Source organism: Heterodontus francisci, chromosome 42 (genome assembly GCF_036365525.1).
Source record: "Heterodontus francisci isolate sHetFra1 chromosome 42, sHetFra1.hap1, whole genome shotgun sequence".
NCBI classification, from domain to species: Eukaryota; Metazoa; Chordata; class Chondrichthyes; order Heterodontiformes; family Heterodontidae; genus Heterodontus; species Heterodontus francisci.
The window spans coordinates 18,133,149-18,149,857 of record NC_090412.1 but is presented as its reverse complement, the minus strand read 5'-3'; the positions used below and the strand labels follow the sequence as shown (position 1 = coordinate 18,149,857).

At 43.9% G+C, this 16,709-nt stretch overlaps 1 protein-coding gene across 3 annotated transcripts in view; it reads left to right on the top strand.

Annotated features, from left to right (window-relative positions):
• wdfy4 (WDFY family member 4) overlaps positions 1-16,709 on the top strand; it is a 235,402-nt gene that overhangs the window by 129,440 nt on the left and 89,253 nt on the right. For all 3 annotated transcript variants that reach the window (XM_068020681.1, XM_068020680.1, XM_068020682.1), the window contains exons 44-47: positions 7,566-7,714; positions 8,827-8,947; positions 15,659-15,744; positions 15,862-15,921. In XM_068020681.1, the coding sequence (XP_067876782.1) occupies positions 7,566-7,714; positions 8,827-8,947; positions 15,659-15,744; positions 15,862-15,921 (416 nt within the window). The remainder of the gene's footprint in view (positions 1-7,565; positions 7,715-8,826; positions 8,948-15,658; positions 15,745-15,861; positions 15,922-16,709) is intronic.

Here is a 16,709-nt window from a genome sequence, read left to right as displayed (position 1 = left end):
AAAAAAATTAGTTACACCACAGATTGCCAAGTAGGCACCCTATAATATGTCAGTATTTTCAATATTAAGATACATAAATCAGTTTATACGTATATAATCATGTATCTAAGCTAGCTGCAGGGGACAGATGGGAGCACAGTATTCTTTAGATAGAGAGAGAGGGGAGATATGGAAACCAATGTTTCCTTTAAGCTGTGTGACTGTGCTCGCGCTGTAGAATAAACAAGCCGCCCACAACAAAGATAAACCAGCGGGAACGTTGTTGCGCACTCTATATTTTTGGAATTCACAAAATCATTCTTTCAGAAAGGGGTTGGTTTATACAAAAAGGTGTTTCCTATCAGGAATCAAGGAATATTGGGAAAGAACGAGAAAGTGTTGAGGTAGAAGATCAGCCATGATCTTATTGAACGGCGGAGCAAGCTCGAGGGGCTGAGTGGCCTACTCCTGCTCCTAATTCTTATGTTCTCATTTTATATTGTTTTCTCTAACAGTATGTCAGAGAGTGATGAAATAAAGGGTTACTGTATCTAAAACATCAGTCTTTGGAGCCAGTTTAAAGTCCTAAGTATTTTCACGAGTAGGATTGATCAGTTATGAGTAGGTTAGAGTCTGTCAAATAATTTGTGATATTTCTTGAATTTTGATGTGATTGATGGCATATTGCACTAATAACACTTATGGTATGTTTTTGACTGTAAATGCAAGGGGGTTGAAGCCATGCTGCATCTATACAAAGCCCTGGTTAGACCATATATGGATTACTGTATTATGGAGTTCTGGGCAGCACACCTTAGAAAGGATATATTGGCTTTGGAGGGAGTGCAGTTAGATTTACCAGAATGATACCCAGACTCCAAGTTTTAAATTATGAGGAGCGATTAAACAAACTAGGGTTGTATTCCCTGGAATTTTGAAGGTTAAGGGGTGATTTGATTGAACTTTTCAAGACATTAAGGTAAACTGATAGGGCAGCTGGAGAGAAACTATTTCAACTGGTTGGGGAGACGAGGACTTGGGGACATAGCCTAAAAATTAGAGCCAGACCTGTCAGGAGTGAAGTTAAGAAATACTTCTACACACAGAGGGTGGTAGAAGTTTGGAACTCTCTTCCCCAAATGGTAGGTCAATTGTTAATTTTAAATCTGAGATTAATAGATTTTTGTTAACCAAAGGTATTAAGGGATATGGGGCAAAGGTGGGTCTATGGAGTTAGATCACAGATCAGCCATGATCTCATTGAATGGTCAAACAGGCTCGAGGAGCTTAATGGCCTCCTCCTGTTCCTATGTTTGTATTCTTTTGGACATTTTGTAAATGACAGCAGAAGTTGCTTTATTATCACAGTATTGGAACTAGAAACCTGGTCCTGTACTTCTGGGAATTTTTCCACACAGTAATAAACCAAGAAGAATTGTTCCATTATGTTGAATTACAAAACAATAATCCTGGCAAGGGTTTGGGAAAATGTCATAAACCACATGAGAAAACCTCAGCTAGTTTAACCAAAAGCAAAATACTGCAGATGCTGGCAATCTGAAATTTATCTTAGCAGTTTTATGTTTGTCATGTGACCCCCCCTCCCCCAAGGTCTGTAAGTCTCCAAAATGTCTCCCGTTGTTCTGTGGCATTTCTCAGTGACAGAAGAAAAACAAAAGTGTCTCGCCTTCCCTGTAACTATTTCCCAGTCTTCTACTCTAATTCTTTTTTTTTTGTCTCCCTGAATTTCTGCTTCTTGTCCATTCTTTCTGTATGCAATAGATCTCTACGTATACATTTGTGAGCTTCTTGTGACCAAGGCCTCAAATTTAAAATTCTCATTGTCGTCCTCAAATCCCTACATGGTCTCACCCCTCCCTATCTCTGTGACCACCTCCAGTCCTGCGTTCCTCCATTTCTGGCCTCTTGTCCGCCCGAGTTTGTTTGTCCCACCATTAGCGTTCGTGCCTTCAGCTGTCTGGGCTGCAGGCTCTGGCATTCCCATCCGAAGCATCTCCACCGCTTTCTCGTCTTTTAAAATGCTCCTTAAAACTTAAGCCCAAGCTTTTCGTCACCTGTCCCAATGTGTCCTTATGTGGCTCGGTGTCAATTTTTGGCTGGTTACGCTGTTGTGAAACACCTTGGAATGTTTTGCCACATTAAAGGTGCTTTATAGATGTAAGTTGCAGTTGTTTTGGGTTAGTTATATTTTTAATAAAACCCCTTTTCCCCTGGGGCTACTTAGTGAAACCTTTGCGGCTCAGTAAACTTTACACCGTCCAATTGTTTCTTTCTCTCTCTCTTTCTCTGACTCTCAACCACTTCTTATTGTTTCAGTATCTCTATTATGTCCCCGAATCATTTTGTTCACTTTTTGCCTGGCATGATTTCTGTAAGAAAATGGATTTTTTAACCTTGTTGTGATCTGGTTAAATATTTTTTTTTTTGCAAGTTAGATTTCACAGATCTACAGGTTTACCGCCATCAAACGTTTCCATAAATGGAGCTCACATTGCCCCCTTCAGTATCTCGTTACGCAATGCTGTGACTGGGAAATCATAAGAATACACTCCCTTGTTATGTATACCATGATCTTGTACGTGTCGCCATGTGCAAGCTCCTATCTCATTGGAGTACAGACTGAAATGTACTCTAGTAAGATAAGACTGATCGTGAGCCGACAAGCTTGTTTATTTTACGTAGGATATATGACTGGACAGAATACAGCTTTCAGAAGGGGGTTCATCTGTCACTTTTTGTATCAGAAACTCCCTTCCCAGAATATGACAAAATACATAACATGTCTCTTGTTCTGGGCTAAACTTGCTCAAACGTTAGCAGCTCCTGAACTGACTTAAGAGCTAGGGGGGGGGCGGGGGGGTCACAGTTTCAGAATAAGGGGTCAGCCATTTAGAACTGAGATGAGGAGAAACCTCTTCACATAACTGGTTGTGGATCTTTGGAATTCTTTACCCGAGAGAGCTGTGAATGCTCAGTCGGCGAGTGTATTCAAGTCAGAGGTTGATAGATTTTTGGGTACTGAGGGAACTTAAGATGCTCCTTAAAACCTAAGCCCATTAAGGGATATAGGGATAGTGCAGGAAGGTGGGAATTAAAGTAGATCAGATATGATCATATTGGACGGTGCAGCAGACTCAAATGGCCGAATGGCCTACTCCCGCTCATATTTCTTATGTTCTTATGACTTGATACAAACCGTTTTTCTTCGCCATATTCCTATCTCAGCCTAGAGTCTCTCGGTCTTCCTCGAGCTGATTAGAAAGTGAGTTCTCGTCAGACTCAGATTGCCAAAGTTGACCTCCAGTGAGGCCAACCCCACCCCCCTCAAATCAGCTGTCAATCAAGTTTACTGCTGTCAATAAGAAACCCCACCCACCTCGGGCTGGATGAAATGTACACAGGTGTAAGTGACAGCTTAAAGGCTGAAAAGAGAAGGCTGGAAGGCAGATGGTGAAAAACTAGTCAGACAAGAAAAAGAGCAATCAGAAGGTCCTTGAATGTGCACTAGTGAAGGGAAAGGAGGGGGAGGAATTTCTGAAATGTATTCAAGAGAACTTCCTTGATCAGTATGTTCTCGGCCCAACGAGGAAAGAGATGGTGCTGGGAAAATGAGGTGGGCCAAATGGACTAAGTGTCTGTGGTGGGGGGGGGGGGGGGGCGGCATTTGGTTAAGAGTGATCATTGTATCATAAGGTTTAGACAGATAATGCAGAAAAGCAAGGGACAATATAAGGTAGAATGTCTATGATTGGAAGAGGGCTAATTTCAATGCGATGAGAAGGGATCTAGCCAGGGTAAAACTGAGCCAAAAAGACTGACAGGACAAACTAACAGAACAAGGGTTATCTTTAAGGAAGAGATGTTTCAGGTACAAACTAGGTATATTCCAACAAGGGTGAAAGGTAGAATCATAGAGCTTTACAGCACAGAAACAGGCCCTTCGGCCCAACGCGCCTGCGCCGACCATCAAGCACCCGTCCTAACTAATCCCATTTCCCCGCACTTGGCCCGTAGCCTTGTATGTTATGGCATTTCAAGTGCTCATCTAAATAATTCTTGAATGTAGTGGAACCAAAAACAGGGCTCCTTGGATGAAGAGGGAGATAGAAATTATGATCAAACAAAAAAAGATGGTGTATAATGAATGTCAGATGAATTCTTCAAGTGAGAACCAGGCCAAATACAATAGTTGAGAGGGGAGGTGAAGAGGAAAGTAAGACTGGCAAAGAGAGAATATGAGAATAGAATGGCAGTTAACATAAAAGGGACCCCAAAAATCTTCTACTGGCATGTAAATAGTAAGCGGGTAGTAAGAGATGGATTGGGCCTTTTAGGGGCGAAGAGGGTAGAGGCACAGAGCATGGCTGGAACACTTAATGCGTACTTTGTGTCGGTGTTTACTAAGGAAGAGGAATCTGACAAAATATTGGTAGAAGCGATGAGAGTAGAGGCAATGGATAACAATTGAGAGAGAAAAGCTACTGGAAAGACTGGCTATGCTTAGAGTAGGTAAGTCACCTGGTTAGGTGGCTTGCATCCCAGGTTGCTAAAGGAAGTCAGGATGGAGATAGTGGTAGGGCTTGCCATAATCTTCAAATCACAGAATCACAGAATAATACAGTGCAGAAGAGGCCCTTCGGCCCATCGAGTCTGCACCGATGCATTAAAGACACCTGACCTGTACCTAATCCCATTTGCCAGCACTTGGCCCATAGCCTTGAATGTTATGACATGCCAAGTGCTCATCCAGGTACTTTTTAAAGGATGTGAGGCAACCCACCTCTACCACCCTCCCAGGCAGTGCATTCCAGACTGTCACCACCCTCTGGGTAAAAAAGTTCTTCCTCAAATCCCCCTTAAACCTCCCGCCCCTCACCTTAGACTTGTGTCCCCTCGTAACTGACCCTTCAACTAAGGGGAACAGCTGCTCCCTATCCACCCTGTCCATGCCCCTCATAATCTTGTACACCTCGATCAGGTCACCCCTCAGTCTTCTCTGCTCCAGTGAAAACAACCCAAGCTGATCCAACCTCTCTTCATAGCTTAAATGTTCCATCCCAGGCAACATCCTGGTGAATCGCCTCTAAATCTTCCCTAGATGTGAGGGAGGTGCCAGAGGATTGGAGAATGGCAAATGTGGCACTCTTATTCAAGAAAGGGTGGAAGGACAGTCCTAGCAAATACAGGCCAGTTTCACATCAGCGATGGATAAGGTTTTAGAAACAATAATCAGGGAAAAAATCAACAGATATTTGGAGAGGTTTAAGTTAATTAAGGAGAGCCAGCACAGATGTTTAAAAGGCAGATAATGCTTGTCTAATCTCATTTAATTTTTTGATGAACAGAGAAGGCTGATGAAGGGAATGTGGTGGATGTTATCTATATGGATTTTAAGAAAGCTTTTGATAAAGTACCACATAAAAGAGAGGCTCATGCAATAGGAGGGTCAGTGTCCAATTGGATAAAAATTGGCTTACAGACAGAAAATAGCGAGTCATGGTAAATAGTTGTTTTTCAGTCTGGAGGATGGTAGACAGTGGTGCTCCCCAAGCGTGAGTGTTAGGACCACTGCTTTTTTTGCTATATATAAATGACTTGGATCTTAGAATACAGACTAGGTTTTCAAAATTTTCCAATGATACCAAACCTGGAGGAGTGGCAAACAGTGAGGATGATGTGAACTGTCTGCAACAGGACACAGATAGACTAGCAGAATGGGCAGACAAGTGGCATATGCAATTTAATACAGAGAAGTGTGAGGTGATGTATGTTGGCAGAAGGGATAGAGTGAGACAATATGGATTTATTTTATTTTTATTCTTTCATGGAATATAGGTGTCGCTGGCAAGGCTAGCATTTGTTGCCCATCCCTAATTGTCCTTGACAACTGAGTGGCTTGCTAGGTCATTTCAGAGGGCACTTCAGAGTCAACCACATTGCTGTGGGTCTGGAGTCACATGTAGGCCAGACCAGAAAAGGACGGCAGATTTTGTCCCTGAAAGGACATTAGTGAACCAGGTGGATTTTTACGACAATCGATGATATTACAGGGCACTATTATGAGACTAGCTTTCAATTCCACATTTTCAAAAATTAATTAATTGAATTTAAATTCCGCCAGCTGCCGTGGTGGGATTTGAACCCATATCCCCAGGGCATTAGTCTGGGCCTCTGGATTACTAGTTCAGGTAAATGGTGTTGAGGTACAGACCAACCATGACCTAATAGAAGAGAAGACAGACTCGAGGGGCTGAATGGCCTATGGTGCTGTGTTTCAATGATAATGAAAATAATTAAATAAAACAACAGCAGAAGAAGCCTGCTTTTAAATCACAGATTCATTTGGGAGTTTAAAAATAAGTTCCAAATATAAACCTATTCCTGAAGGCAGTATTGAAGATTCCGACTGCAAAGAGTTATAAAATTGGATGGGAAGTAAATCGGATGTCTGCTTCGAACCCAGCCCATTCTGACCTGGTGGGTTTGGTTAAAACTGGGGCTATAATGTTCCCTAGATTAGCCACTCAGTGTGTGGATTTAATTTTTAGTCAGCGTGGTTAACTGTTTAGTTTTTCTGATGCTCATTGTGCTGAATTAATTGGTAGTTAAAGAAACTGAGAACCAATCCAAAAATCCAAGTGAGATGTCATTGCGACATCAGATTGACTCCTCTCACACACATTGGTCTAAAAATTCAATGGCACCGCGCCTGTTTGTCAGGCACAGTATGGGTGCTGAAACATCTTTTACAATGGGCATGACGAATAAAGGGCCTAACGATGGATTGGGGCCCTCTAGGCAAAATTAGGCCAGCCTGAACACGGCTGGCACCAGGGTTGTTCCTGGCAATGCAAACTAATTTCTAATCCAGTGTGTTTCCATTGAATGAGTTGAAATCTGACTGCTGCAGGTATCTGGACTAAGTCCAGTATATATAAAGGGACTGTTAATAATTCTCATACATCATTTATTTCATGTAATTTTCATAACTATAACTAACAGCTTGGAGAGAACACCAAGCCTATAATACTTGGGTGCTGCCAAGGCAAGGATGTTCCACTGAACTTGGAACCAAGTGACCTTGAGGAGAGACTGGTATCTGGGGGGTTGGCTCAATTGTACGATTTGAGTTTGGGTAGAATCATAATATATCTTGTCGTTTCTGTCCTGCCAATATAGGGCTTAAGAATAACTGGAATCATCAGAGACATTGTCCTCGGTGGCTGTAATCATTGATTTGACACATCAAGAAAATCTCTAGTGGAATAACAATTGTTGGGCCAGTGGTGTGGGAGTATATGAGGAGCCTGGGTACCGCCTGATTTCAGTGCTCCTGAAGGCTGGACCTTGCCTTATTCCAGTGCTCATAGCCTGCAATCTGCCTGATTCCAGTGCTCATGGTCTGGGACCTGTCTGATTCCAGTGCTTGTGGCCTGCAATTTGCTTTATTCCAGTGCTCCTGACTGAACAAAGGTTTTTATATTATGGTGTGGGCAAGTTCAGTTACTAGTATTGCAGTGTTAATTTTATGTTTTGACTCATTTTAATAAGGCATTCGTTCACAGATCAACACGAAATATTCCCTAATTGTTGCTGACGGCCATTTGCTGATGGAAGGTGTTCTGCTTTTTGGTCGAAATCACTTCTACATCTGTGAGAATTTCACGCTGTCTACTTCGGGAGATGTTTACTGCGTTAATCACCATCCTTCGAGGTAATAATTGATATGATATATAACTTAAACATTTGTACCTTTTTATGGGCAGTTTGTGGCAGAGGCTGTAGGGTTACATAGATACATCTTGTCCCAAAGTCATTGCCCTGTGTCACTCATGCGCCGCACTGCAGTGTGAGGATGTCATAGTATTTATATAGAAAGTTTCTGTTCTGTGTTGAACTATCTGACCTGATTGTGGGTGACAGGAGGGTCACTATGATTGGCCTCAGTATTTCTTTAGCAATGGAGAGGCAAACTCCCTCCTCGATTCCTGTTGGGAAATGCACGTGCGCGGGCGTTGCATGAGGGCAAGATCAGGTTAGGGTGCCCTCAGTGGTGGTGCAGGGGATTTGTAGTTACTCTCCACTCTTTAAAGAGAGGTAGGTGCAGCAAGACTTCAAAGTTTTCTAATTGTTTTATTGACATTAAAACAGTACAGGTTTACAGATTATGATGCACACACTCTTTAAATATGGCCAACAGTTCCCAACTCAGAATGGCTGATTCTTCTGCTTCACGAGAACCGAGAATTAATTTCCCACTAACATCCTGCGTAAAAGGTTAATCATCCACGTTGTGTTCTTCTGACTCATGCACTGCGCACTGGCCAGTCTTGTGAACCGTCTCTTATACTATTCTTAACCGTACAGTAATTTTCCATTGTCTCCTTCCTGTTGTTACACAGACCGATGCTACCAAACAGCACCTGGTGTTTATGGTGGTTGCCCACAGTCTCTCAAAGCCCCCTTATCTATCGTTGTCAAGAAAATCTGTAGCACACTTTTCAAGTTCAGTCAATCTTTCCAGCATGCCACCTTGAACAGTCAGTTTAACACAACTTTCACCAAACTCTGCTCCTTTAGCAGGTAGTTAATCTTGGTAAAATCTAACAACTCTTCAGCGGGTGAGCCTGGTGACACTCCTAACTCACACGTGAAGGATATCCACTTGAACAGGGTACCAGTGGGCACATGGTAGCCTTTGGGAACCCCCAGCATGAGACAATACCTTCATGTGAGGGCGGGGTCAAAGTGCTTTATTTCAAAGGAAATACCCAAGTACTTGTTGGGCTTGTAACAAGTAAATGTCGGCCTGTTTTTGCATTGCAGTATTAACGATTCCTACATTTACGACATGTGCAATAAAGAAACAGGTGGGAAAAATCTGAAGTGTTCCAGATATTCATATAATGAAGTTCAGGAAATCCACTATCTTCGCTTCCTCCTTCAGGTAATGGAACTATTGTGTTACATATAACTTGCTGTCAGGAGAAATAGATTTGACCGTTGCTGAAATTAGTGACATTTTGTCAAAGCTTTTCATCTCTAAATACCTCTATTTTCAGCAATACTCAAGTTCTGTAACTACCAAACGACAATTAGAAATAGATTTCCTGGCAGGTGTTTATATGACCAGATTAATCACTGTACCTTGTGGTGCAGAAAGCACATCAAGCACATGGATCACAACAGGTTTCAGTGTCTGTGGTTGCAATAGTCAATGTTGGCATGAGACAAGTTTCCTAGCTTTACACTTAGTATTGCTCTGCTCATTTTAAAACAAGAAGATGCAATTAAGAAATCTAATCTTATAAAAGAAAATGGGGTACAAAACTGGACATGACTGGGGATACAGAACAGGTGGGATTGCATTGATCACCTGTTGATGGGGTGAAATAAAAAGGAGCAGAAGGAAGGTTTGTGTGGAACATTAACCAGTTTGGCAATAGTACTGAAGACTTGTGCTCCAGAACTAGCTGTGCCCCTAGCCACGCTGTTCCAATATAGCTACAACACTGGCATCTACCCGGCAATGTGAAAAATTGCCCAGGTATTTTTGTCCACAAAAAGCAGGACAAATCCAACCCGGCCAATTACCGTCCAATCAGTCTACTCCCAATCGTCAGCAAAGTGATGGAAGGGGTAGTCAGTGCTATCAAACGGCACTTGCTCAGCAATAACCTGCTCACTGACGCTCAGTTTGGGTTCTGCCAGGGCCACTCAGCTCCTGACCTCATTGCAGCCTTGGTTCAAACATGGACAAAAGAGCTGAACTCCAGAGAGGAGGTGGGAGTGAGTGCCCTTGACATCAAGGCAGCATTTGACTGAGTTTGGCATCAAGGAGTCCTAGCAAAACTGGAGCCAATGGGAATCAGGGGGGAAACTCTCCAAAGGTTAGAATCATACCTAGTGCAAAGGAAGATGGTTGTAGTTGTTGGAGGTCAATCATTTCAGCTCCAGGATGTCCCTGCAGGAGTTCCTCAGGGTAGTGTCCTTGGCCCAACCATCTTCAACTGCTTCATCAATGACCTTCCTTCCATCATAAGGTCAGAAGTAGGGATGTTCGCTGATGATTGCACAATGTTCAGCACCATTTTCAACCCCTTAGATATTGAAGCAGCCCATGTCCATATGCAGCAAGACCTGGACAACATCCAGGGCTGATAAGTGGCAAGTAACAGTTGTGTAACGCAAGTGCCAGGCAATGACCATCTCCAACAAGAGAGAATCTAACCATCTCCCCTTCACGTTCAATGGCATTACCATTGCCAAATCCCCCACTATCAAATTCCTGGGAGTCACCATTGATCAGAAACTGAGCTGGACCAGCCACATAAATGCTGTGGCCACAAAAGCAGGCCAGAAGCTGGGAATTCTGTGGCAAGTAACTCACCTCCTGACTCCCCAATGCCTGTCCACCATTTACAAGGAGTGTGCTGGAATACTCTCCAGTTGCCTAGATGGGTGCAGTTCCAACAATACTCAAGATGCTCGACACCATCCAGGACAAAGCAGCCTGCTTGATCGGCACCCCACCTTCAACATTCACTCCCTCCACAGTGTTGTATGTCATATAACCATTGGCAAATATGAATTCAATTGTTTAGCGTCCCCACGTACAGCGGCAGCAGTGTGTACCATCTACCACTGAGCTCTACCACCGAGAAGGACAAGGGCAGCAGATGCATGGGAACACCACCACCTGCAATTTCCTCTCCAAGCTACATACCATCCTGACTTGGAACTATATCGGCATTCTTTCACTGTCACTGGTTCAAAGTCCTGGAACTCCCTTCCTAACAGCACTGTGGGTGTACCTACCTCACGTGGGCTACAGCGGTTCAAGAAGTCAGCTCACCACCACCTTCTCAGGGGCTATTAGGGATGGGCAATAAATGCTGGCCTGGCCAGCGACGCCCAATCCCATGAACAAATAAAAAAAAGTTGGGCTAAAGGGCCTGTTTTAATGTCATTGTATATGACCCGCCCCTTAGCCAGTTCAATACAGTTGTATGTAATATAACCATTGGTAAATATGAATTCCAATTGTTTAGCATCCCCACCCAAGCTCCATTTCACCCCCATTGTGCTGTGCACCCAGCTCTAGAATATTTCGCAAAGCACTGAGGCGTTCAGAAACCAGGGCAATTCCTCTTAAAGCTGTTTACAACGCCAGCCGTTACTCGACAATCATTGCTTTTACAGTCTCCTCCTTTGCACCCAGTTTTCTCCCCTTCACCTGTCCTGAAGATATTCTGTCCACTGGGGCATGGTTCTGAGGGAATAAAACAACTGGCGTCTTACCCAAGCGATCATCCTTTGTGTGTGAGCCCAGACTGTAAGTGTTCCCCGTGTCTTTGACTGTGGAAGGCTCCCACTTTTGTCAAGTGGACAACCTATGTACGCTAATGTTTGAAAGAGTAAATATTTCCTAAACTGGCTCAGTATTTTACAAGGCTTTGACATCCTTTCTAAAGTGTGGTGGCCAGAATTGGATGCAGTACTCCAGCTGAGGTCTAACCAGTGATTTTATAAAGGTTCATCATCACCTCATTGTTCTTGTACTCTACGCCTCTTTCAATAAAGTCTTGAACAATCTTTTTAATCAGGCTGTTGAAACTTCCCACAGGGCCTATTAAAAGCTGGCCAAGAACCCCTCATGAACTGCAGAAATGCATCAAGAACATTGATTTATTCTAAAGTGAAAGTGATAAAACGCAACAATTGTTTGTCATTTTCAACATTGAGATTTACTATGTTAGTCAGATAGGCTTAAAATTTGCCCAGAAGCATAATACACAATTTTCCCATCAGAGTTCTCATTGCTGCTCAGCCAGAAGTTTTAAAAATAATTAGTCCCACGCTTGCTTTGTAGTTTCATACTTCATGTAGTCAAGCATATAGGTATAATTTTGTGATGATTACAGGGGTTTGATTCCTCATCCCAAAATAATCTAAACCTATCTCCCTTCAGGAAAACAATGTACTGTGTCCTCTCAGAAAAGGCTGTCCCTACACAGTCGAGAGTTCTCCCAGACCGCATTGGAATTCCGGCTGTCCAGTGTTATTTTCCTTGAGGATAAATCATTTGAAAATACTTAAGGGGCGATTTACCCAGAATACATTAGATGCTCAAACGGTGGGCAAGATGGAGGCCAGAATTTTACGTCCCCCGAGGAGCGGGCTAGGAGGCAAAGGGGGCGTAAAATTGTGTGGGAGGTGGCAGATACTGTGCCCAGTGGCTACCCGCTCACTCTGCTATTTTACTATTTTACCAGCAGCGGGGGAGGTAGCAAATGGCCCTCCCACCCCAGGCCAATTGAGCCAATTAATTGCCACTTAAGGGCCTCCTCCCATCACCACTGGCATTTTACCAGCGTCAGACAGGCACCTTAGCACCTGAGGAGCTCGCCCAGTAATACCTGGCGCCCACCTTGCGGGCTGGGAGGGCCCTTTGATCCCTGTGCCCCATGGAGGTCCGCCCCCTCCAACATCATGGGAAGCCCCCATTAAAACTACAACCACTGCCCTGCTGTCTGACCCACCCCTCCCTCGCTGGGGCCTAGCCGATTGTCCCACTCCGAGGTCAGCGTCCATCGTGGCTCCTCTCGCTGGGTGCAGTCCCAGAAGTGGCCACTGTTCCCGGAGGCGCTGCTGGGACTGAAGAGCTGCTGGCCCTCTGGCTGCCCTTTGGCCAGCAGCTCTTGGAGATGGGACTTCCGGCCTCAGAGGACAGTTATAGGCCTGGATCGCGCAAAATAGCAGCGTGGCTTCCAGTGCCAGCAGAGGCGGGTTCACCCCTGACTTTTCAATGGGTGGACGGGGCCACCACCTTAACATTAAATTCTTTCCGGGGTTTCAAACTGAAACGTTGGTTTAGCCTGTGGTTAACGCAAGATGCCATCTTGGTAAAGGAGTTGAAGCCAGCTCTAGGCCACCTGAAAGATCGTTAAACAGCTGACCACCCCTTGCTGGCACTCATTAAAGAGGCAGCATGGCATTTTGGTGGCTCGTGCTTCAACTAACGCCCTCTCCGAGCAGTGACCAGCTGTTTGGGAGTAAGATGTCCATTTCAAGTGCAGCTCAAAGGGATATTCCCCACTTAAAGGGGTACTCACCATTTCATGGTCATTGCTGCTGGAGCTGTAAAACGGTCTTCAGAAACACATCAGGAGTCTTCCTGGGACACTTTGTCAAGACTTCACCAATGCTCGAGCAATAATGTTTCTGAAAATTCTCTCAGGACTTCACCTAAAAAGATTGAGTGCTGTGCTACTCTGTCTTCTTGGACCTTATAGGAGTCACCAGGAGAAAGGGGGTATTGGTCTCCAGGACCAATGGAAGGAGGACATGGGGCCAGCTAGAGCAGCACCAGCAGCTGCAGCAGAGAGGGACAGGAGGGATAGGAGGGCAAGGCAACATATTTCCCCCTCCTGTCCTGTGGGTAAAGGACATCCGTCCTCCTCTGGACCTCCTCCACCAGGACCTCCAGTGTCACATCCGATAACCTGTGCAACCTTTCCCTCAGTCCCTGAGCCAGCCTGTAATGTGGTCCGTGAAAATTGCATCCAATCAGCACTTGACCTGGTAAGCCTGCAGGCGTATTCAAATCCTGATAGTCATCAATTAGCCCAAAAACTATGAGCTAAGTCCAGACTTTCAAATAGGCATTTCTTATTAGCACAGTGTTCATTTAATACCCGTTTCCACCCTTTGTCTAAAATAACCGGCCGTCCCAGACTCCCTTTCTTTCATCTTTGCTTCCTTCCGACTGTGCTTCACTAGTTTGAGGAGAGGCTTCAGGTCCATGAGTGGACAGTCAGCCTGGATCAGTGGGTAACTCTGTCCTTCGAGTCAGAAGGTTGTGGTTTTAAGTCTCACCCCAGGACTTGAGCACATAATCCAGGCTGACACTCCAGTGCAGTACTGAGGGAGTGCTGCACTGTCGGAGGTGCTGTCTTTTGGATGAGAATTTAAACCGAGGCTGCCCTCTCAGGCGGGCATAGAAGATCCGATACCACTATTGAAAGACGAGCAAGGGAGTTATCACTGGTGTGCTGGACATTATTTATATCCTCAAACAATATCACCAAAACTGATTATCTGGTCGTCATCACATTGCTGTTTGTGGGAGCTTGCTGTGTGCAAATTGGTTGCCGCATTTTCTACATTACAACAGTGACGACACTTAAAAATTGCCTCATTGGCTGTGAAGGACTTTGGAATGTCCTGATGTAGTGAAAGGCGCTATATAAATGCAAGTCTTTTTTTTTACTCTTGGAATAATGTCAGTGTCAATGTTTAACATGCAGGAAGAGTGTGCAGGATCTGAGGATGAGGCTATTGAATTTTTCACTGTCTTCTGATGGGAAAGGCCTGCTCATTGTGTTATATGGCAAGTTGCTTCCAGGCTGGCAACAGGCCTCTCTCTCTCGAGTACCTGCCAGAGAGCAGCATTGACAGGGGCTTAGGAGCAGATTGCCTGCCTATCCCTATCCCACAATAGGTAGCAAGGCCTAAGAATGAGGAGATGGAAATAAGCTCCCCCATTGTGGCTAAATTAGTCAATGCACTGCCTGATGTGAGACAGACCCACAAGGAAATCTGATCTCAGACAGGGTAAGTTGGTATTGAGGAGGTGGGATGGGACATACATACATACAAATTAGGAGCAGAAGTAGGCCACTCGGCCCTTCGAGCCTGCTCCGCCATTCAATAAGTTCAAAGCTGAACTGATTACTCCACATTATCACCTACCCCCGATAACCTTCCACATCAAGAATCTATCTACCTCTGCCTTAAAAATATTCAAAGACTCTGCTTCCACCACCCTTTGAGGAAGAGAATTCCAAAGACTCACGACTCTCTGAGAAAAAATTCTCCTCATCTCTGTCTTAAATGGGTGACCCCTTATTTTTAAACAGTGACCCCTAGTTCTAGATTCTCCCACAAGGGGAAACATCCTTTCCACAGTCACCCTGTTAAGACCCCTCATGATCTTATATGCTTCAATCAAGTCGCCTCTTACTCTTCTAAATTCCAGCGGATCTAAGCCTAGCTTGTCCAATCTTTCCTCGTAAGACAACCTGCTCATTCCAGGTATTAGTCTAGTAAAGCTTCTCTGTACTGCCTCCAACGCATTTAAATCCTTCCTTAAATAAGGAGACCAGTACTATACACAGTACTCCAGATGTGGTCTCACCAATGCCCTGTATAGCTGAAGCATAACCTCCCTACTTTTGTATTCAATTCCCCTTGGTGGGGGGGGGGGGGGTGCACGTGGGCGCGTGGGGTATGGTGCGGTGGTGGTTGACAGAATTTGGCTAGAATTCCAGTTCTTAACCCCCGGTCTTCTGCTGGAAAGTGTGGAACCAGTGAGAGCAGGATTGGACTTGACTGCGATGGGACCCAATCAATGGTTCACACAAGTCAAATGGTGACTTGGAAGAGAACTGTCAGTATCTGTGAAATCTTTCCACAGCAGGCAAACTGTGGGCAAAAAATAATTAAAGGGCCACATACAAACTAGCACCAAAAGTTAAAGTACTGCAGCCACTTTACTGTGAATCAGACTTTGATTTGACTGTTTTAAGAAACGTAAGTTAATTGTGATAATCGTTTTACTGGTCTTTATAAGTGATTGTTTACTCTTGCCCTTTAGGACATTGCGCTTGAGATCTTTTTAAAGAATGGATTTTCAAAGTTCCTTATTTTCCATAAAAACGATAGGAAAAAGATCTTTAAAAAGTAAGTAACTATAAATATGCTTCTCAGTTGCTCCAACCAACTAACTTCTGTGCAGTTATTTTCCACTGAATTTAGTGTTGGTTTATTTTTTGAGAGACTGTCTTTGCTTTCCTTCAGATTCTGTTATGTTACACCTTCAGTGAAAAAAGGAAAAACAGATGGCCTTAAAAGTGTAGGGTGAGTTCACACTGTATTGAGATTACCCGACTGCTATGCTTGGACTGTAAATCTGTTTTGCACTTGGGAATCAAAATTGCAGAGTGTTGATTGAGTAATTCAGGGGAAAAGTGGACTAGCTGTTGAAACAGGGCACAATACAAGGCTATGGAGAGAGAGCAGAGCAGTGGGGTTAGATCTGGTTGGCCAACTCAAACACCATAGGCTGACTGGCCCCATTCTGTGCTGTGATACTTGGCTCGGTTTCGAACCAACTGTTTTTTGTGTAAGACATTTATATATTATTCACTTTGGCTTTTAAAATAGGACCATAGGTTCTTGGGCTATTAATTGTTTTTTCTGTATGTTGAATCCTCCATTGTGGTAATTAGATCATGAAACAGTCAAGCCCTTTCATAATATGTTTACCACAAAAGACTGCCTCAAGGTTTGCTCCATATTAGGAAGCAGATGACTGAGGATTTATAATGTACAATTAGACAAAATATGTACCCAGTGAAGGGATTTATATAACACCTTTTTTTTTTACCACAGAAACATCCCAAAGCTGTTAATACAGAATCATGTGCGATCAATAGTTACATTGGTAAATACGACAATGGCTGCACTTCAGAAGTACTTAGTTGGCTATAAAGCACTTTGGGATGTCCTGAGGTCAGGAAAGGTGCTATATAAATGCAGGTCTTTCTTTAATGCAGCAGCCATTTTGTCCATTACAATGTCTCATAAATAACAATAACTAAAAGAGACAATCTGTTTTTCTCAGTGTTTGTTGAAGGGTGAATGCA